General features: G+C 34.1%; 1 protein-coding gene across 7 annotated transcripts in view; it reads left to right on the forward strand.

Moving 5' to 3' along the window:
• The window catches only part of LOC128864279 (protein abrupt), a 134,954-nt gene that overhangs the window by 80,754 nt on the left and 39,874 nt on the right, over nt 1-14,326 (forward strand). For 6 of the 7 annotated variants that reach the window (XM_054103864.1, XM_054103866.1, XM_054103867.1 and 3 more), the window contains one exon: nt 4,552-5,334. The exons of the other annotated variant lie outside the window; for it this stretch is intronic. In XM_054103864.1, coding sequence (XP_053959839.1) covers nt 4,552-5,334 — 783 coding nt within the window. The remainder of the gene's footprint in view (nt 1-4,551; nt 5,335-14,326) is intronic. 7 annotated transcript variants of the gene reach the window in all.

The following is a 14,326-nucleotide window of genomic DNA, read 5'->3' on the forward strand; positions in this document are numbered from 1 at the left end:
GTATTTTCAATTTTCGAATATATAGAGTTTTTCACAGCCGATTTATACTAAGCTTATAAGTATATGGCCAATTTTTTTGAAAAGTCCAATACATTTTTCTCTCTGCTTATTCCAAGGCGCATTCATTAAGGTTGTGGCACTAGACCAACAATAATGGTTTGTACTTGGGATTGTCACAGCAAAGTATTGGAAGAGTAGAAAACGAAAAATAAATTCGCTTTGTTTCATTCTGTGCTGACAGCTACATTGACTCGGTGAAAGAAAAAAAAAAACAAATCAGCTGATTTACCGATACCACCTTGAATATATTCGCCTTGGCTTATTCCACTTTTGAGAAATTCGGCTTACTATGCGATTCGATTTTCTAACTATCATGTAAGACATTTCAAAAAATTATCCAAAACCTTTTATAATTTAATTCTGAAAATAAGAGCTGAAATATATAAATACATATAAGGCGAAACGAAAGACGTGCTTTCGGTGTGGTAACTGTAACTGCTTATTTGTTTTAAGTTGTCGTCTATTTATTTGATTCTGTGGTGAATGGGAGCTGAACTCTCTTTGCATCCGTGGCCGAGTGAATAGTTTTGTTAACAATACATTATGTCTGCATAGGACTGAAGTAAAAAATTAGCTTAAAGAGCAAAAAATAATTCGCATAAAAATGCCAACAATAGGTAAAGCGTTGAGTAAGTTAATAATCTTAATTTCATGGAAAATATAAAAGCTATAAACTAAATTCGATTTTCGGGTTCAGAGTACGAAACAAATTTTTAGCAAAATCCGTCCATTTTTCCTTTTTTGTTCATTTTATATATGGAATAACAGCACTGTGTCGTTTATGTGAGGCAAGTACATGATGCATCACCTCTGCAGCTCATCGCGATGATTTGCCTTGCTTCTTTTTTGCATACTTTTTACTTCGTAAAAATAAGTCTCACAATATGTATAAGTGGAAATGGGGTGCCAGCAAGGATGATAAAAATTAAGTTTGCGCCCTCCGAATCCAATATAACTACCAAACACAAGAAATTCTCATGACAGTTTACGTAACCGGAACGACCCGAAAAATAAAGTAACTGTTTTGAGAAGACGTCATCTTCAGTATTCAATTGTCTTTGGGGTGCCTGCACTGGCTCTTTTCAAATTGCAAACGGGCATTTCAAAGTGAAGGATTGAAAGAGAAAGGGAAGAAGGGAGACAGCAAAGAAAACGGCTCGCAATTCGAGTTTTTGAGTCACATAATTATCTACTTATATTCTTCACTCGGTACAGTAGTAGTTTTTGGTATGCACAACGTTTCGATTACTTATGTGTCTATGTATGTACAAGTATTTCTATATCATTTGTTAATTTTTTCTTCATTTCTAGTCGCAAATCCCGTATAAAATATTTATATGTCCGAAATGAATTATTTGTCTTTGACGGGTGCCAAGTGAACATATCAGCCCAAGGCGAATTCATTAAAAGTGGTAGCACTAGGCCAACAACAATATTTTGTACATTAGAATGTCACGTCAAAGTAGAAGACAAAGAAGTGATTTATTCGTCGCGTTGAAATTATTTTAAAATTTAAATTTTCAAATTACAAATAATTCAAATTTATGCTCACATCCGAATTAACCACCTTTAATGGATTCGCCTTGTATTAGCACATAAAGCGGAGAAGTAAAAAGTAAGGATGATAAATAAACAAAGTAGCAGTAAGATAAAATTAATTTTTTTTTTAATTTCTAGAAAAATGCCACTCGGAACTTAATTATCAGATGAGGAGTGTGGATTGATCAATAACCAAAGGAATACGCTTAGAAATGTTTAAAAAAATTCCATATGACTAATAGGTCCTTCACAATGGGTCCGTTCCGTCCATTGCGGGAACGAATTTGACTGACAACAAAATAGATTATGCGTAATTTAGTCGTAGGTGCCACATACCTGACGTACGCCATGCCGGAGTGGACAAAAACTGGCAACTTTCTACTTTTGGCCTACGGCAAGTGCGGCGAAAATGGCAACTGTTTAAAGAAATACAATTTTGCATCGCTCTAATTTTTATGGATGGTGTTGTTTTATAACAAATTAAATGCAGAAAATAAATGGAATTCACAATTTAATTCAAATCAAATGCACCCTTATCTTTTGAATAAAAGCTTAAAAGAGTATAGAAAAGGCCAGCCTATACAAAGTGGTACTGAAAAATGAATGAGCGTCGCGATCCCGAAGTTGTGGTGGCACCCACCATCTACGACTACCATAATTTTTATTAAAACACATTTTCGCTTCAATAAGCATTAATTTTATAATACATTTCACAACCAAGAAAAACCTCGCATACACAACGAAATATTATATATGCTTTCACGACAAGAACATATTTTTTTTATATGCGGCAATACTTGTGGCACCACGATACGTTTTACACGTCACATCAGTCAAATGCGTTGCCGGAACGGACGGAACATTGTGACAGCCTTATAACTACGTAGCAGCCGTATATACGCAAATGATGATCGAAGTGAAGTGTACATGTAGTAGTTAGCAACCAATAACCACATAAATTGTAGGTAAATCAAAGGGGAACTTGGTACAGATATAACTAAACAGCACGTACACCAAATAATTACACAAGAGTTAGACTTTAAATATGAGAAGCAAGTGCGTAAAACAATATTCTAAAAATATACAAGATGAAACTCGAATCTGTCACAAATCTCCGTGACAAAAAAAAAATTCATTTCGGCGGACAAAATGGTTTTCATAAAGATTGGGGCCACGTAGGACCATGCAAAGCGAAATGGAGAAATTTTACATAGATTTGGTGGAAAGCGTACTTTTTGATTTTGCTTCTGATTTATTATGTATTTTCCTGCAGCATAATACACATACCCACGTAACGAAGAATACCAAGGCAGGGTTTAACTCTCAACAAATTGAGTTTGTAAGAGTAGCCTGTTTTGGGCCCATATCTCAATTTCATCTTACATATGATACTTACATAGTATATGTTCCTTCCAAGCGTAATGGAACAAAATGTATGTGTCCTGAAAAAGCAGGTAGAGTCAATACCCTGCCGTGTTCATTTGGTGAAGTTATAGAAGAGGAACACAATACTTTATTAACAAATATACAATTTTTTTTCTATAAGAGGAATGTGTAAAGTGTTAAATAAAATAGAAAAATTGGAAATGACTTAATTAATTTTGGTATTTTTTAATATTTTTGGGGATGATAGATAATGCAATTTGAGTGATATTTTTATTCAAGTACCTTAACTCCCAAGTAAATGTATTCATATACATATAATACTTAGCTCCCTTTTGCTGATGCGAGTGTGTAAGATTTTAAATGTTCCACTCTAGGTTTGGCTGAAACTGAACTTTAATACAAACTTAAAATAGAGTGACTTGGAGGTTGATTATCAATACAGCCCAAAATGAAATAGTATTGTGTTGTTAAAGATTCTTTGCGAAGAAGGTAAAGTAAATTAGAGGTACTTTACATTCCAGATACAGCTAATTTCCCTCTGCTGAAAAAACCTTAATCTTAATTACGTATGAGTTCGTTTTTAGCCAGTGACTGATCGGTTCTGGAAGTATAATAATATGAGGGATAAAGATACCAAGGTAAGATTTATCGTCCTTAGTGGGTTTTAATTTGTAGTAATACCTCCTAAGAGGTATTTATAACAAATACTTTTAGTTGAGATATTCATATAAGACCGATTTTGTGTAATAAATCACTAGGGGTTTCTTATTATTTTCCATAATCTTTAATTTATGTCTTATCAAGTTAAAATAGCAATTACTGCAATTGCTGTTTTTGATTAAATAAAGATTTTCTCAAGATAATCTAACATCTGCATTTACAGTAAAAGTAACTATTTTTACGAAAGTTACAATAAGTAACCCCGAAAGAACCGTCATTGTACAATAGTCGCCTCATTCTTTTTTACAAACGTGCACTCTTTTGAGGAATTATCCAATAAATTTTTTTTACAATTGTGAGATAATCCTATTAAAGATAAGACTTATTTATCCCTTCAGAAAAGTTCAACCGAGAAATCCTACAATCTGTGAGAAGGTTCAATTGTTGGAGTTACTGCTCACTTTTAAATACAAGGGTCACGAACCAACCTGATATTTTAATTTGCTACTTACGCTTACTCTCCTTAAGGGCGTGTGTCTTGTTACGACTAAAACACGTGGCGACTTTTTGAACCATTTTGCAAACTTTTTTTCAGTTTTGCAGAGAATTTTCACAATTTTTATTCGTTGGAGAATTACCTCCAAGACTAAACCTTAATACTGCATGTAGTGAGTTGTGAAATATTAGAACTACAGCTTAATTCACTTGGGGCAACCTTACATAATAAGTTTCTAAAAAAGTACCATTACGATATCGAAATTTCGCATATTTACCTTCTGATTTATATAAACGTTACGATTATGCAGTTTTTTAATACAATAATCCATATAGCCAAATTTATATGCCCTAAGTACCTTAATAAAAACGAAGTTATTAACAAATGAGTAAATAACTTTCATACAACAGCGCATCCTGGTGAAATATCGAGCAAACTTAAGACTTCACATCCGTATTCAACAATTCTCTGCAACAGTTTCTGGAATACGAAATATGAAGACATACCTGGAAAAGAAAACGGCTATAGTAGCAGTTCTGGTGATCAAAACAATTTATCTATAGATAGTTTTGTGGCAAAATCGACAGCATTGTCATTAATGGTAAAAACTGCACGTTTAAAAAATAAACCAACTATTTTTCAAGAGATGGTTATTAAGGAAGAACATCAACAGCATCGTCACAATAGTCAACTTGAACATAATGACCCAAAACCACGTTACCCTCGATTTCATCAAGAAGAGCAACAGCAATATAACAATCGCTATGAAAAACAGTTACCGTTATATGAATATCTTTGCGGACTCCAGAAAGCAGCAACTAAACACCAAAACACTTTGGATACTAACTTGATGGCTAAAACTTTTGCGTTTAGTGACGACACCAATTTGCCAGAGACTCCAACATCAGTTTCAAATGATCATGAGATTACTTATAGCACTAATAACAGTTATGTGCTGCCTTGCCCTCTCTGCAAAACTCCGTTAGAGCAGGAACTATTCCGACAGCATTTGGATGGTCACTATCCCCGTGATAGCCCTATTTGTCCAGTTATAGAATGCGGTCGTCGGTTTGCCCATCCGAATTCCGTAAGGAATCACATGCGTATTAAGCACACCCAACAATGGGCTAAAATGAAAGTAATGCGTTCGTCTGCTGGACCATTGCCTAGTGGACTGGATTTAAAAAAAAAATGTGAGACTAATTACAATACGTAAAATAAGTGTTTATTCACCTCAGTCGTTTTTGCTTCAATTACATAAAACAAAATCAGTTTGAAAATACAGTGCCAAATATTTTTATTTGTAAGCCTTTAACAAAATAGAAATGAGAATGGGTATGTTAATCGGCGTCAACGAAAAGTGAAATAAATACAGGGTGGTTTATATAGGTTTACTGTTAAAAATACAAATAAAAATAACAAAACTAAATTTCTTTTGGTTTACCATATTTTTGGTTTATTCGAAAGGACACACATTCCCATTATTTAAAAAACACAATTTCATTCATGTGGCTATATCTGCTGGCCTGTTCGGAGCGCATATTGCTAACCCAAATGTCCATGACCATGGTGACGGTCTTTGGCTTTATCTCATAAATGGCGTACTCAATATTCCCCTTAACAGCCTCAGTTGTTAATAGATTGCATGCATAACATTAGTCCTTCACGGCACCACACAAAAAAAGTCGAATAGCCTATACAGACGGCATTAACGACTTCATTCGAATATTTCAGGAATTAAGTGCAACTAATGCGGGTTAACCAGACTTAATTCTCATAATTTAAGCGGATTAGGCAATATTGCCGAAAAATGGTAGTTAATATCTATTGTGAATGAAAAATAATAAATCTTTTAGAGAGAAGAACAAGAAAAGGCTGGATACAATGCAACTTTGCACTAACACGTTCGAAATTACATTAATTGTTAGATATTTCGGAGCAATTTGAGAAAACTAAGATTCTTTTTAAATAAATAATTATTTCTTAGTATCAGGGCTGCTAATGGCAGTATTTGTTACTGACAAAACTATCCAATAAACAGATCAGCTGTTCAATAATCCGCGTGACAACCGTCCGTCACCTACAATTTTAATCAGAATTGACTATACCGGTAATCCTGATTAACCGCACCTATTGTCTAGGCTATGACGGCGTTGAATCGCAGCTCGGTCAAAAAAGATGATTGTGATTTATATTCAATAAACACACTGTTTGAGCTATACAACATTGATTTCGGAAATAGGTTTGAAATATTTCCAAACGTTATTGTAATTCATAGACTTAAATAAATAAATAAAGCGATTCATTTCGTTCTGTGGAATAATGCTATTGATTTTTTGTCAAGATTTCCAGCAGGAAAGAGTTGCCACTGCCAAAATAATTCTGACATATGATTGAAAACAAGCACTATATGAACCACCCCGTACATCAGTGCATGCACCGAAATTAATAGAATAAGAATGAGTCTGTTTATTGGCGAAACTAAGCACTTATTGGAACCGAGATCAATTTCAAGAAAAATTTTAAATTTATAAGATAACTTGCGGATTTTTAAGCTAAAGGCTTTATATTTTTCTATACGCATGACATTTGAATTATAATTTGCGAAGTCTTTTAGTTTAGCCTATTATTATCAATCAGATTTTATATTACGGATTGATAAGACAGATGATTTTATTGGATTATTCTGTAGTTTTAAAAGCTGCAGATCTGAAATTTATTATTTGGAAATTCGGTTTTGCAATACCGTTAATGAAAATATCATAGCTACCATGCAGCATAAGTCTTATTTCAATGGAGATATGGAGGATTTTTCAAATCATTTTTCAAGAAATTTTTCTTTAAAAACAGGTTTATTGTGAAATGAAAATCTGCAATGAATACCTAGAAAATTTGTAATATATGTAAATTACATTTGCCATTTAATGAAAGGTATGTGACATTCGGCGCCCCGAAGACCCCCTTTGACTTTACAATTTTTATTTTAACTTTGCATGAAATATAAACTATAATCTTATACTCGTACATATATTTATAAATGTGAAAGTTTGTTTGTTTGTAACTTGTACGTTCTTATACTATTTTGAGTTTGTTTCTATTTAGATATTTGCATCCGTTGCAGCCCATACTAAAACAATGTATGACTAGCATGGAAAAATAATTTAGATAAAAGTGGGCACTTTATTGCACTCGAGGTAAAGGTGTAAAGGTAAAACAAAGTTTACTACTTTACAAATAAAATGAGATCAATATACTAAATTTATTAGACAGAAGCATATTCTCCCCAGGTATATTGATTTCACGTTTTCGGGGGTTATTACAAGTAAAGAATATTTTTGTATACAGTAAACATGATTTCCATAAGCAGATATATTCTTATCGATGTATTGCGATTATATATGCGTATAAAGGTATATGCAGATGGCAGATTGCACATTATTTATGTTGTTGAAGGCTTTTATTTATTCCACTTATGCAATCATAATTCTTTTCCTCAACATGTTTTTTCGCATCTCGTTTTTGTTGTCTTCGATCTACTATAGAATATTAATTGTTTATAGATGCATATGTGAATTTAGAGAAAGAATTCGGTCTTGCCCATTCACAGTCTTCTGACCTATATTTTTCTATATTTGATCGAATTTACCAAGAATGCCACCACGTACGTTGTCACTCCAAGTTGCCACGTCCTTATTCATTTTCACGACATAAATCCACATCAATTATGTAATGGAACTAGACTCGTTAAAACAAAAACTGACGAAAGTTATCGAAACAACCGAATTCGAATAATCCCAAGATGCGCAAAAACTTAACGCGCCATTTGAATTCAAGAGTTTACAGTTGCCCGCGCTTTCTCAGTTACATAATTTTATTTATATTTAGTAGAAACACCAGGGAAGTGATATTATTTTTCTTAATGGTATTGTCGTGTAAAACAAGAATCGAGATACGAAACAGCCTCCCAAAAATCTTGGCTTATGGTTAAAATGCTGTTTTTTCGCACCTTTGTGTACTTATAAGTTTATAACTAGTTGATTATCAACCGTTGCTGTCTTAATATTATATGTTGTATGCCTCGCTTTTCGATTATTGTTTGAAACTTCGTTGACGTGAAGGATGCACCACAATCGGATCTGACCCGAATCGGCATACCAAAAATTGGCATGATTTCTTCTAAAGATTTGATTACTGAAAGGACAACAGTGGTTCATATACATATATATGCTTGAATGGAATCGGCAGGCATCCATAGCATACGAAATAGTCGACCGTTTCGTTGATTGTAATCTGCTTTGCACGTATCACTCTTAACTTGATCTTTAGTCTTGCGTTTACGTACCATATATCCAATCATTTCGTTTCAAGACCTGACTCCCGTGTATGACCTTGTCAACGGCTGTCTTAAGTTGAAAAGATGGTTTGAAAGGCGCCTTGTCGACATTTTATTATGTGACGTTTTAAACTGAGATCACCACCATTCGGCTACAGTGGTAATCACCGCTACATATTACGTCTCTATCAATGAGTATATCAAAGAACATCGACTTATCTGCAATGATCTGTCAGTTGGTCGAGATCGTAGCTACATCAACGACAATCTCAGCCTCTTCCTGCTTATCGCAGTACCCCAAATTCTGCATGTTGCTTTACCGACGCTGTTCGATGCACTCCCTCCCGAACCTTGGATACAAAAATAAAATTAAAATTAGATTGATGATAGGATCAGGTACACAATTCACTACGATTTTCACCTCCGCTACTGTTGGTCTGTGGGCTTTACACTATTTGGCCTCGTGACCAACCTTGTTGTTGTGTGAACATTTGAAAAGTAGCATTGAATTCTAAAAATTTTAATGATACCACCGATTTTTTTCTTTCTAAACATCGAAAATATCGAATGGAGCCATTTTTCTTTGTAAGTAGATAATGAAAAGGTTTTTAGGGAGTGCTTTTTAACAGACCGTTATGCGCTTCTGAGCCAATTTGCCGGAATCAGTTGATGGTTGACTTCACTTGGGATGTGTTTACAAAACAACTGAGATGGTGTTGGTGATATACGAATCAATCAATGGCACTTCGTTTCCGTCTGAACAACGACTGATTGGACGAGAGTGTGAATTCATGTGAAATAACCGTGCAGAATTCGTATGCCCAAGTGACCCAAGTTTCCCAGCCGAAGTTCACCTTACAATTTTCTTGTTCGCCATAGTTAAAGAGTAGACCTTGTAAATCTGTCATTCTTGCGTAAATACACTTCAATCATTCTCCAAACCTGGTATCTGGTTTGCTTGTTAGGTATGGTGAAAAAAAATGTTTCAGGGGAACTTTGGATTCTATGACATTTGGCCTGTGTTTCACAAAATTTAGCTTATGGTAATGATAGAGGATAAAAATCATCAGCCAATGTTCATACCATTGGTTCGTTTACGAATACGGTGTATACAAATGTCCAAAGCTGCGTGAAAAGTTGTGTGTTTTAAATGAAATTTAGCTATATTTGAGCTACTCGTATTTAGCTATATTACAATTTTAATTAAACAAAACAATTTGCAGCTTTGCAAGATTGTAAATAAACTAATGGTATGAGCATTGGCTGTGATGATTTTTATCCTATATCATTACAACAAGCTAAATTTTGTGAAACACAGGCCGAATGACGTCGGCATATCTGCCAAATTCGCTCAGACCAGAATAACGGTCTGCTAGGTAGTACACCTTTAAAAATCTTTCCGCCATGTTCATTCTCCCTACTTTACTTTAACTTCGTTGATGCAGAGTTACAAACTCAGTCACTATCATGGTGAAAAGAATTCGGATGGTGTGGCCAAGATCACATCGCTAACCGGCTGTCAGTAAATTCGAAAGAATAAGCTGATTGGCTGACGTCATCGGGTCATGACAGCGGTTTGTTTACGAAAAAACTGAGATTGTTTTGGCCAGTAGCAGCATCAATAGGAATTTGTCCATTTCCTATCTTCAGAAGTTGCCTTGAAAATTCGTCAGCCGATGTATAATTTTGCAAATAAACTCGCAGATTTGTTTTCAAAGTCAAAGTTTTTACGTGCCTCCATAAATGGGATGTCTTTAAACATGCTTTTAATTAATCTGCTGGTGTTGAACGGGGAATTACTGGCAAAGTTTGACGAAAATCACCAGACAATAATATTAAAGCGCCACCAAATATTTCTTGATTATTATTGTACGTAAATCTTTAAAAGTTCTATCCAATGCTTCTACTGATTTTTTATGTCCCATTGTACATTCATCCCACACAATTAATTTGCTCGTCGGCTTTCGCGTTTTCTTTTCTTGGTTTTAGACTTTCACCACAATTACTCAAACCCATTAACAAAGTTATACTAATAGAAACCTGATCTTAATATTCGAGCTACCATCAAATTAACACATTTTATTTTTTAAAAGAACATTTATGGCGACTGTCGATCCATATTGATGGATTTCAAAAAATGTATCGATTCAACCGCTGAATAATTTCGTATATTTTAAATCCATCTGAACTTTTACATTTGCGCATTTATATATATGTATTTAACATTTAATTTAAGTAAACGTTTCAATAATTGTCCAAAAACTTTGAACTTCGAAAAATACACGCTTATGGTTATTAATGGAATCAAATATATTTATCGAATTTTTATTTTATCTAAATCATAAAACGTTCAAATGAAGCTCAAAATATTTTTCCAGTTTAAAAAAAAGCAATGTGCTTTGATGCCGTGTCACGCATGCATAAAAAGGAAAGAAAAGAGAGGACAACTATTGCGTTACGAATAATACAGTCGCACACGTCACTCAACATCGAAACAATGTTATTCATGTCTGTGTATATTCTATTCATTTGCGTATATTCTCATTCCGTATACGTAATGTCCGTATAAGGGAAACACGCAAATATTGTATTTTTCACACTTACACAACGCACGCATATTTTTACCGATTTCTTTAAAACTTCACATAAACCATCTATGGACCAATACCAATGATCTGTGAAAGTTTGATTGAAATCGGTGAATGCGTTTAGGCGTGAATCGGCGACTAACGAACACAAAAAAACGTCTCCATTTTTATATACATATAAAATTTTAATATTTTGGGTTAACATATGTAGTTGATTTTACGAAAAAACCATATATAGGTATATATGGTTTTTTCATATGTGCGAATTAAAAAAAAAATTCAACAAAATTTCAAACTTTCTACTCAGAAAATTTTTGAGTGTGCAGTTTTATAGCCCATTTTTCGTTCTCTTTGTGCTCTTTACGAGTACATATGATTTTATTGCACTTGGTGCATATATTTAGATTTAGTAATTCGGGACTCTTTTCGATAAAATCGTGTGCTAAGTTATTCAGAATATCTTTTTTCAATCCTGAAATAACAAATGCACAAACAAGTATCTTAATTATTTTGATATTCGTGAGCAAATGCGTCCAATCTAAAGCACCGTAGCCTAAATACCCATCGGAAGCTATTTCAATCTATATATCCCCCCGTTACTGGACGTGAAACTACTTTTAGTGCAATACCAAATACTCACTTAGGTTTTATAACCTGATGTCACACGAAGCGATTATATATATAAAAGAATTGATGCAGAAAATCGTCCTACATACCACATATTAGATTAGAGTGGAGCAAAGTTTTTGTACATAGCACATATTTGAGATGTAATCGTATAAAAGCAGCAAAGTTTGAACACAATGATGCACATAAACATTTGGTACAGGTATTATGAAAAGCGTCTCAAAACGCAGCCGCTGGATATAGGCAAACAGTACCGTCAGAGTGAACAGTTTAAGGCCATCCGCTTAAGTAAAAAATGTTTAAGTAAGGAAAACAGAAACTTATTTCAATAATAAAATATACCAAAAGCAGTGGGCCTAGAACACCCCTTGTGGATTGGGAACATTGTCTTTCTGCTGCTTATCAGAATCGGAGTTAGAAACTTGCTGTTCGCTCATATCGAAGATTAAGCTCGAGATTTATTAAAAATTATTTTTAGGAGCTGAGCAAAGGCAGGGCGGTTTTTAATTAATAGAGCAGAGAATCTAACAACAGCAGGCTTAAGTGCTACTATTCAGTTCGCAACATTCTGTAAAGATAATGTTAGGAAGCTAAAATTAAGGAAGCCAATTAATATTTGGTTCGGCATTCCGGATGTTGTTTTCATACCCGTACACACTTATGCACTCTTATTTAATAAGTGTCCTCAGAGAACGGTTGTATGTAACTGCTATAACTCAATAAGGCCGTATTGCAAAAAACTTATTTAAAAAATTAATATAACTGAAATATTTCCTCTCAAAGATCTGCAGCACCCTTCAATCACTTCAATATATACCAAAACGCTCAGAATTTTTAGAATGATCGATTTAGCCATGTTTGTGCTTCCATCTGTCTGTCCGTCAGGCCGTGCGTACTATAAATTAATCAAAAATCAATATATTTTGATTAAATTTGGTACACATATTTCTCTTTGATCAAGGTAGTTTGGTATGGAAAATGGACGAAATGGGTCAATAACCACACCCAACCTTCAACAAAGATAGAAACCTGTTATACATAATATGCAAATTAACTTTTGGTACAAATGATGAACATAAAACACGAAATACGACTCAATTAAAGTATGAAAAAATAGGTTTGCTCGGTAACGACTTAATAAAACGCTTGGTACACCTATTGGTCCTCAACTCAATTATGTGTAACATAAATTATTGACTAATAAATCTCGCCCACTACGCTTTATACGTTTTCTCAACAAAGGATAGAATGTTATATATATATAATCCAATTTTCGGTATCAATAACATCCAGTTCCGTACTCGTAGTGTTCCCAATAACTAGCTTCCAATTGGGTACTTCCGTAAGGCATGCACGGTCCATTTTTACTTTCTAAGCCTCTTAAGCCTATCATTCTCTTTCCCTCCCGAATTAACCCGTCGGAGCAGTATGTTTCCTGGGCCTATCGTTAGATGAGCTAGACGATGATGTTTGCTGTTTTAAATTAAGCTTTCAAAGCTTAAAAACATTTGACATTTGTACAGGAACAGAGTATAAACCAGCGTCCACAGTCGGCGAACCTTTGGTCGGCCCCACGCAACTTGCATAGATATGGTCTATAAATATTGAGCAGAAATTCAAAATCCGTTGATAAGATATTAATACAAGTAAGGGGAAAAGTTGATTGCACTTTGCACACTAAACTTTAGTTTGTGATCGTTCCACTTTCTGTCCATAAACACATGATATTTTGAAAGAATATGTATAAGGTATAATGAATAGAGACACTATCTCAGTTCGCAAAGTTCAATAAAGTACAAGCACACCAAAATACCGAAATAAATGCAGAGTAAATAATGTATCAAAATAATTGTTAGAGTTAAACTTGGATTTGATAATCGTTTTAATAATTTCTTTATGATTTTACCAAACTGATATTTTGGCGCTTGACACTTCGGTTTCAATTAAATATCGACACAGATGCCTTTCGAAAGCAGAATTTTTTTATGGAGAAAAGTATTTATTTAATATGTCTACTAGGATTTCAACATTTGTTGTGCCCTCTTTGGCATCGATCCGAGCCCCTGGAATATTATACTAAACTTTCTGAAGCAGTGATCCGTTGAAGTACAAAGTTTACTTCTTTCTTTGATATTTTCTACATCTAAGTATAGCAGGACGATCGAAGCCACTTTTCCCACTGTGTCTGGATAACTTTGTTGTTAAAGACAAAAATGCCTGTAATAATAAATTATTGCTTATATAAATGTGTACTACTGCGTATATAATATTGCCTTAATACAACTCAGTGTACTTGTAGTAGGACAACTCATTATTTCATGCTATACCTTCAATTTATTAAATCATTAAATGCAATTTAAAGAAGGTTTTATTGCTGAAAATTAATGTTAGTGGCATGACTTAAATTAATGCCAATATATTTAATTTCAATTTCTTAATTCCCTTCTCTGATCTTTTTCTTTTCCACTTGCTCTAATCTTGCCGGCATTGCACATCGTGATTCAGCTGACGCAGCACTATGATTGTTTCCCACGCATTGCTTCTCTTCATCTTCAAATTCACTATTCTTTTTTTTTGTTTTTGCAGATATGGGTAAAATTTTAAAAGCCGAAAAGGGTGTGGTTTGCGTTTCGGCTC

Source organism: Anastrepha ludens, chromosome 5 (assembly GCF_028408465.1).
Source record: "Anastrepha ludens isolate Willacy chromosome 5, idAnaLude1.1, whole genome shotgun sequence".
Lineage (NCBI taxonomy): Eukaryota > Metazoa > Arthropoda > Insecta > Diptera > Tephritidae > Anastrepha > Anastrepha ludens.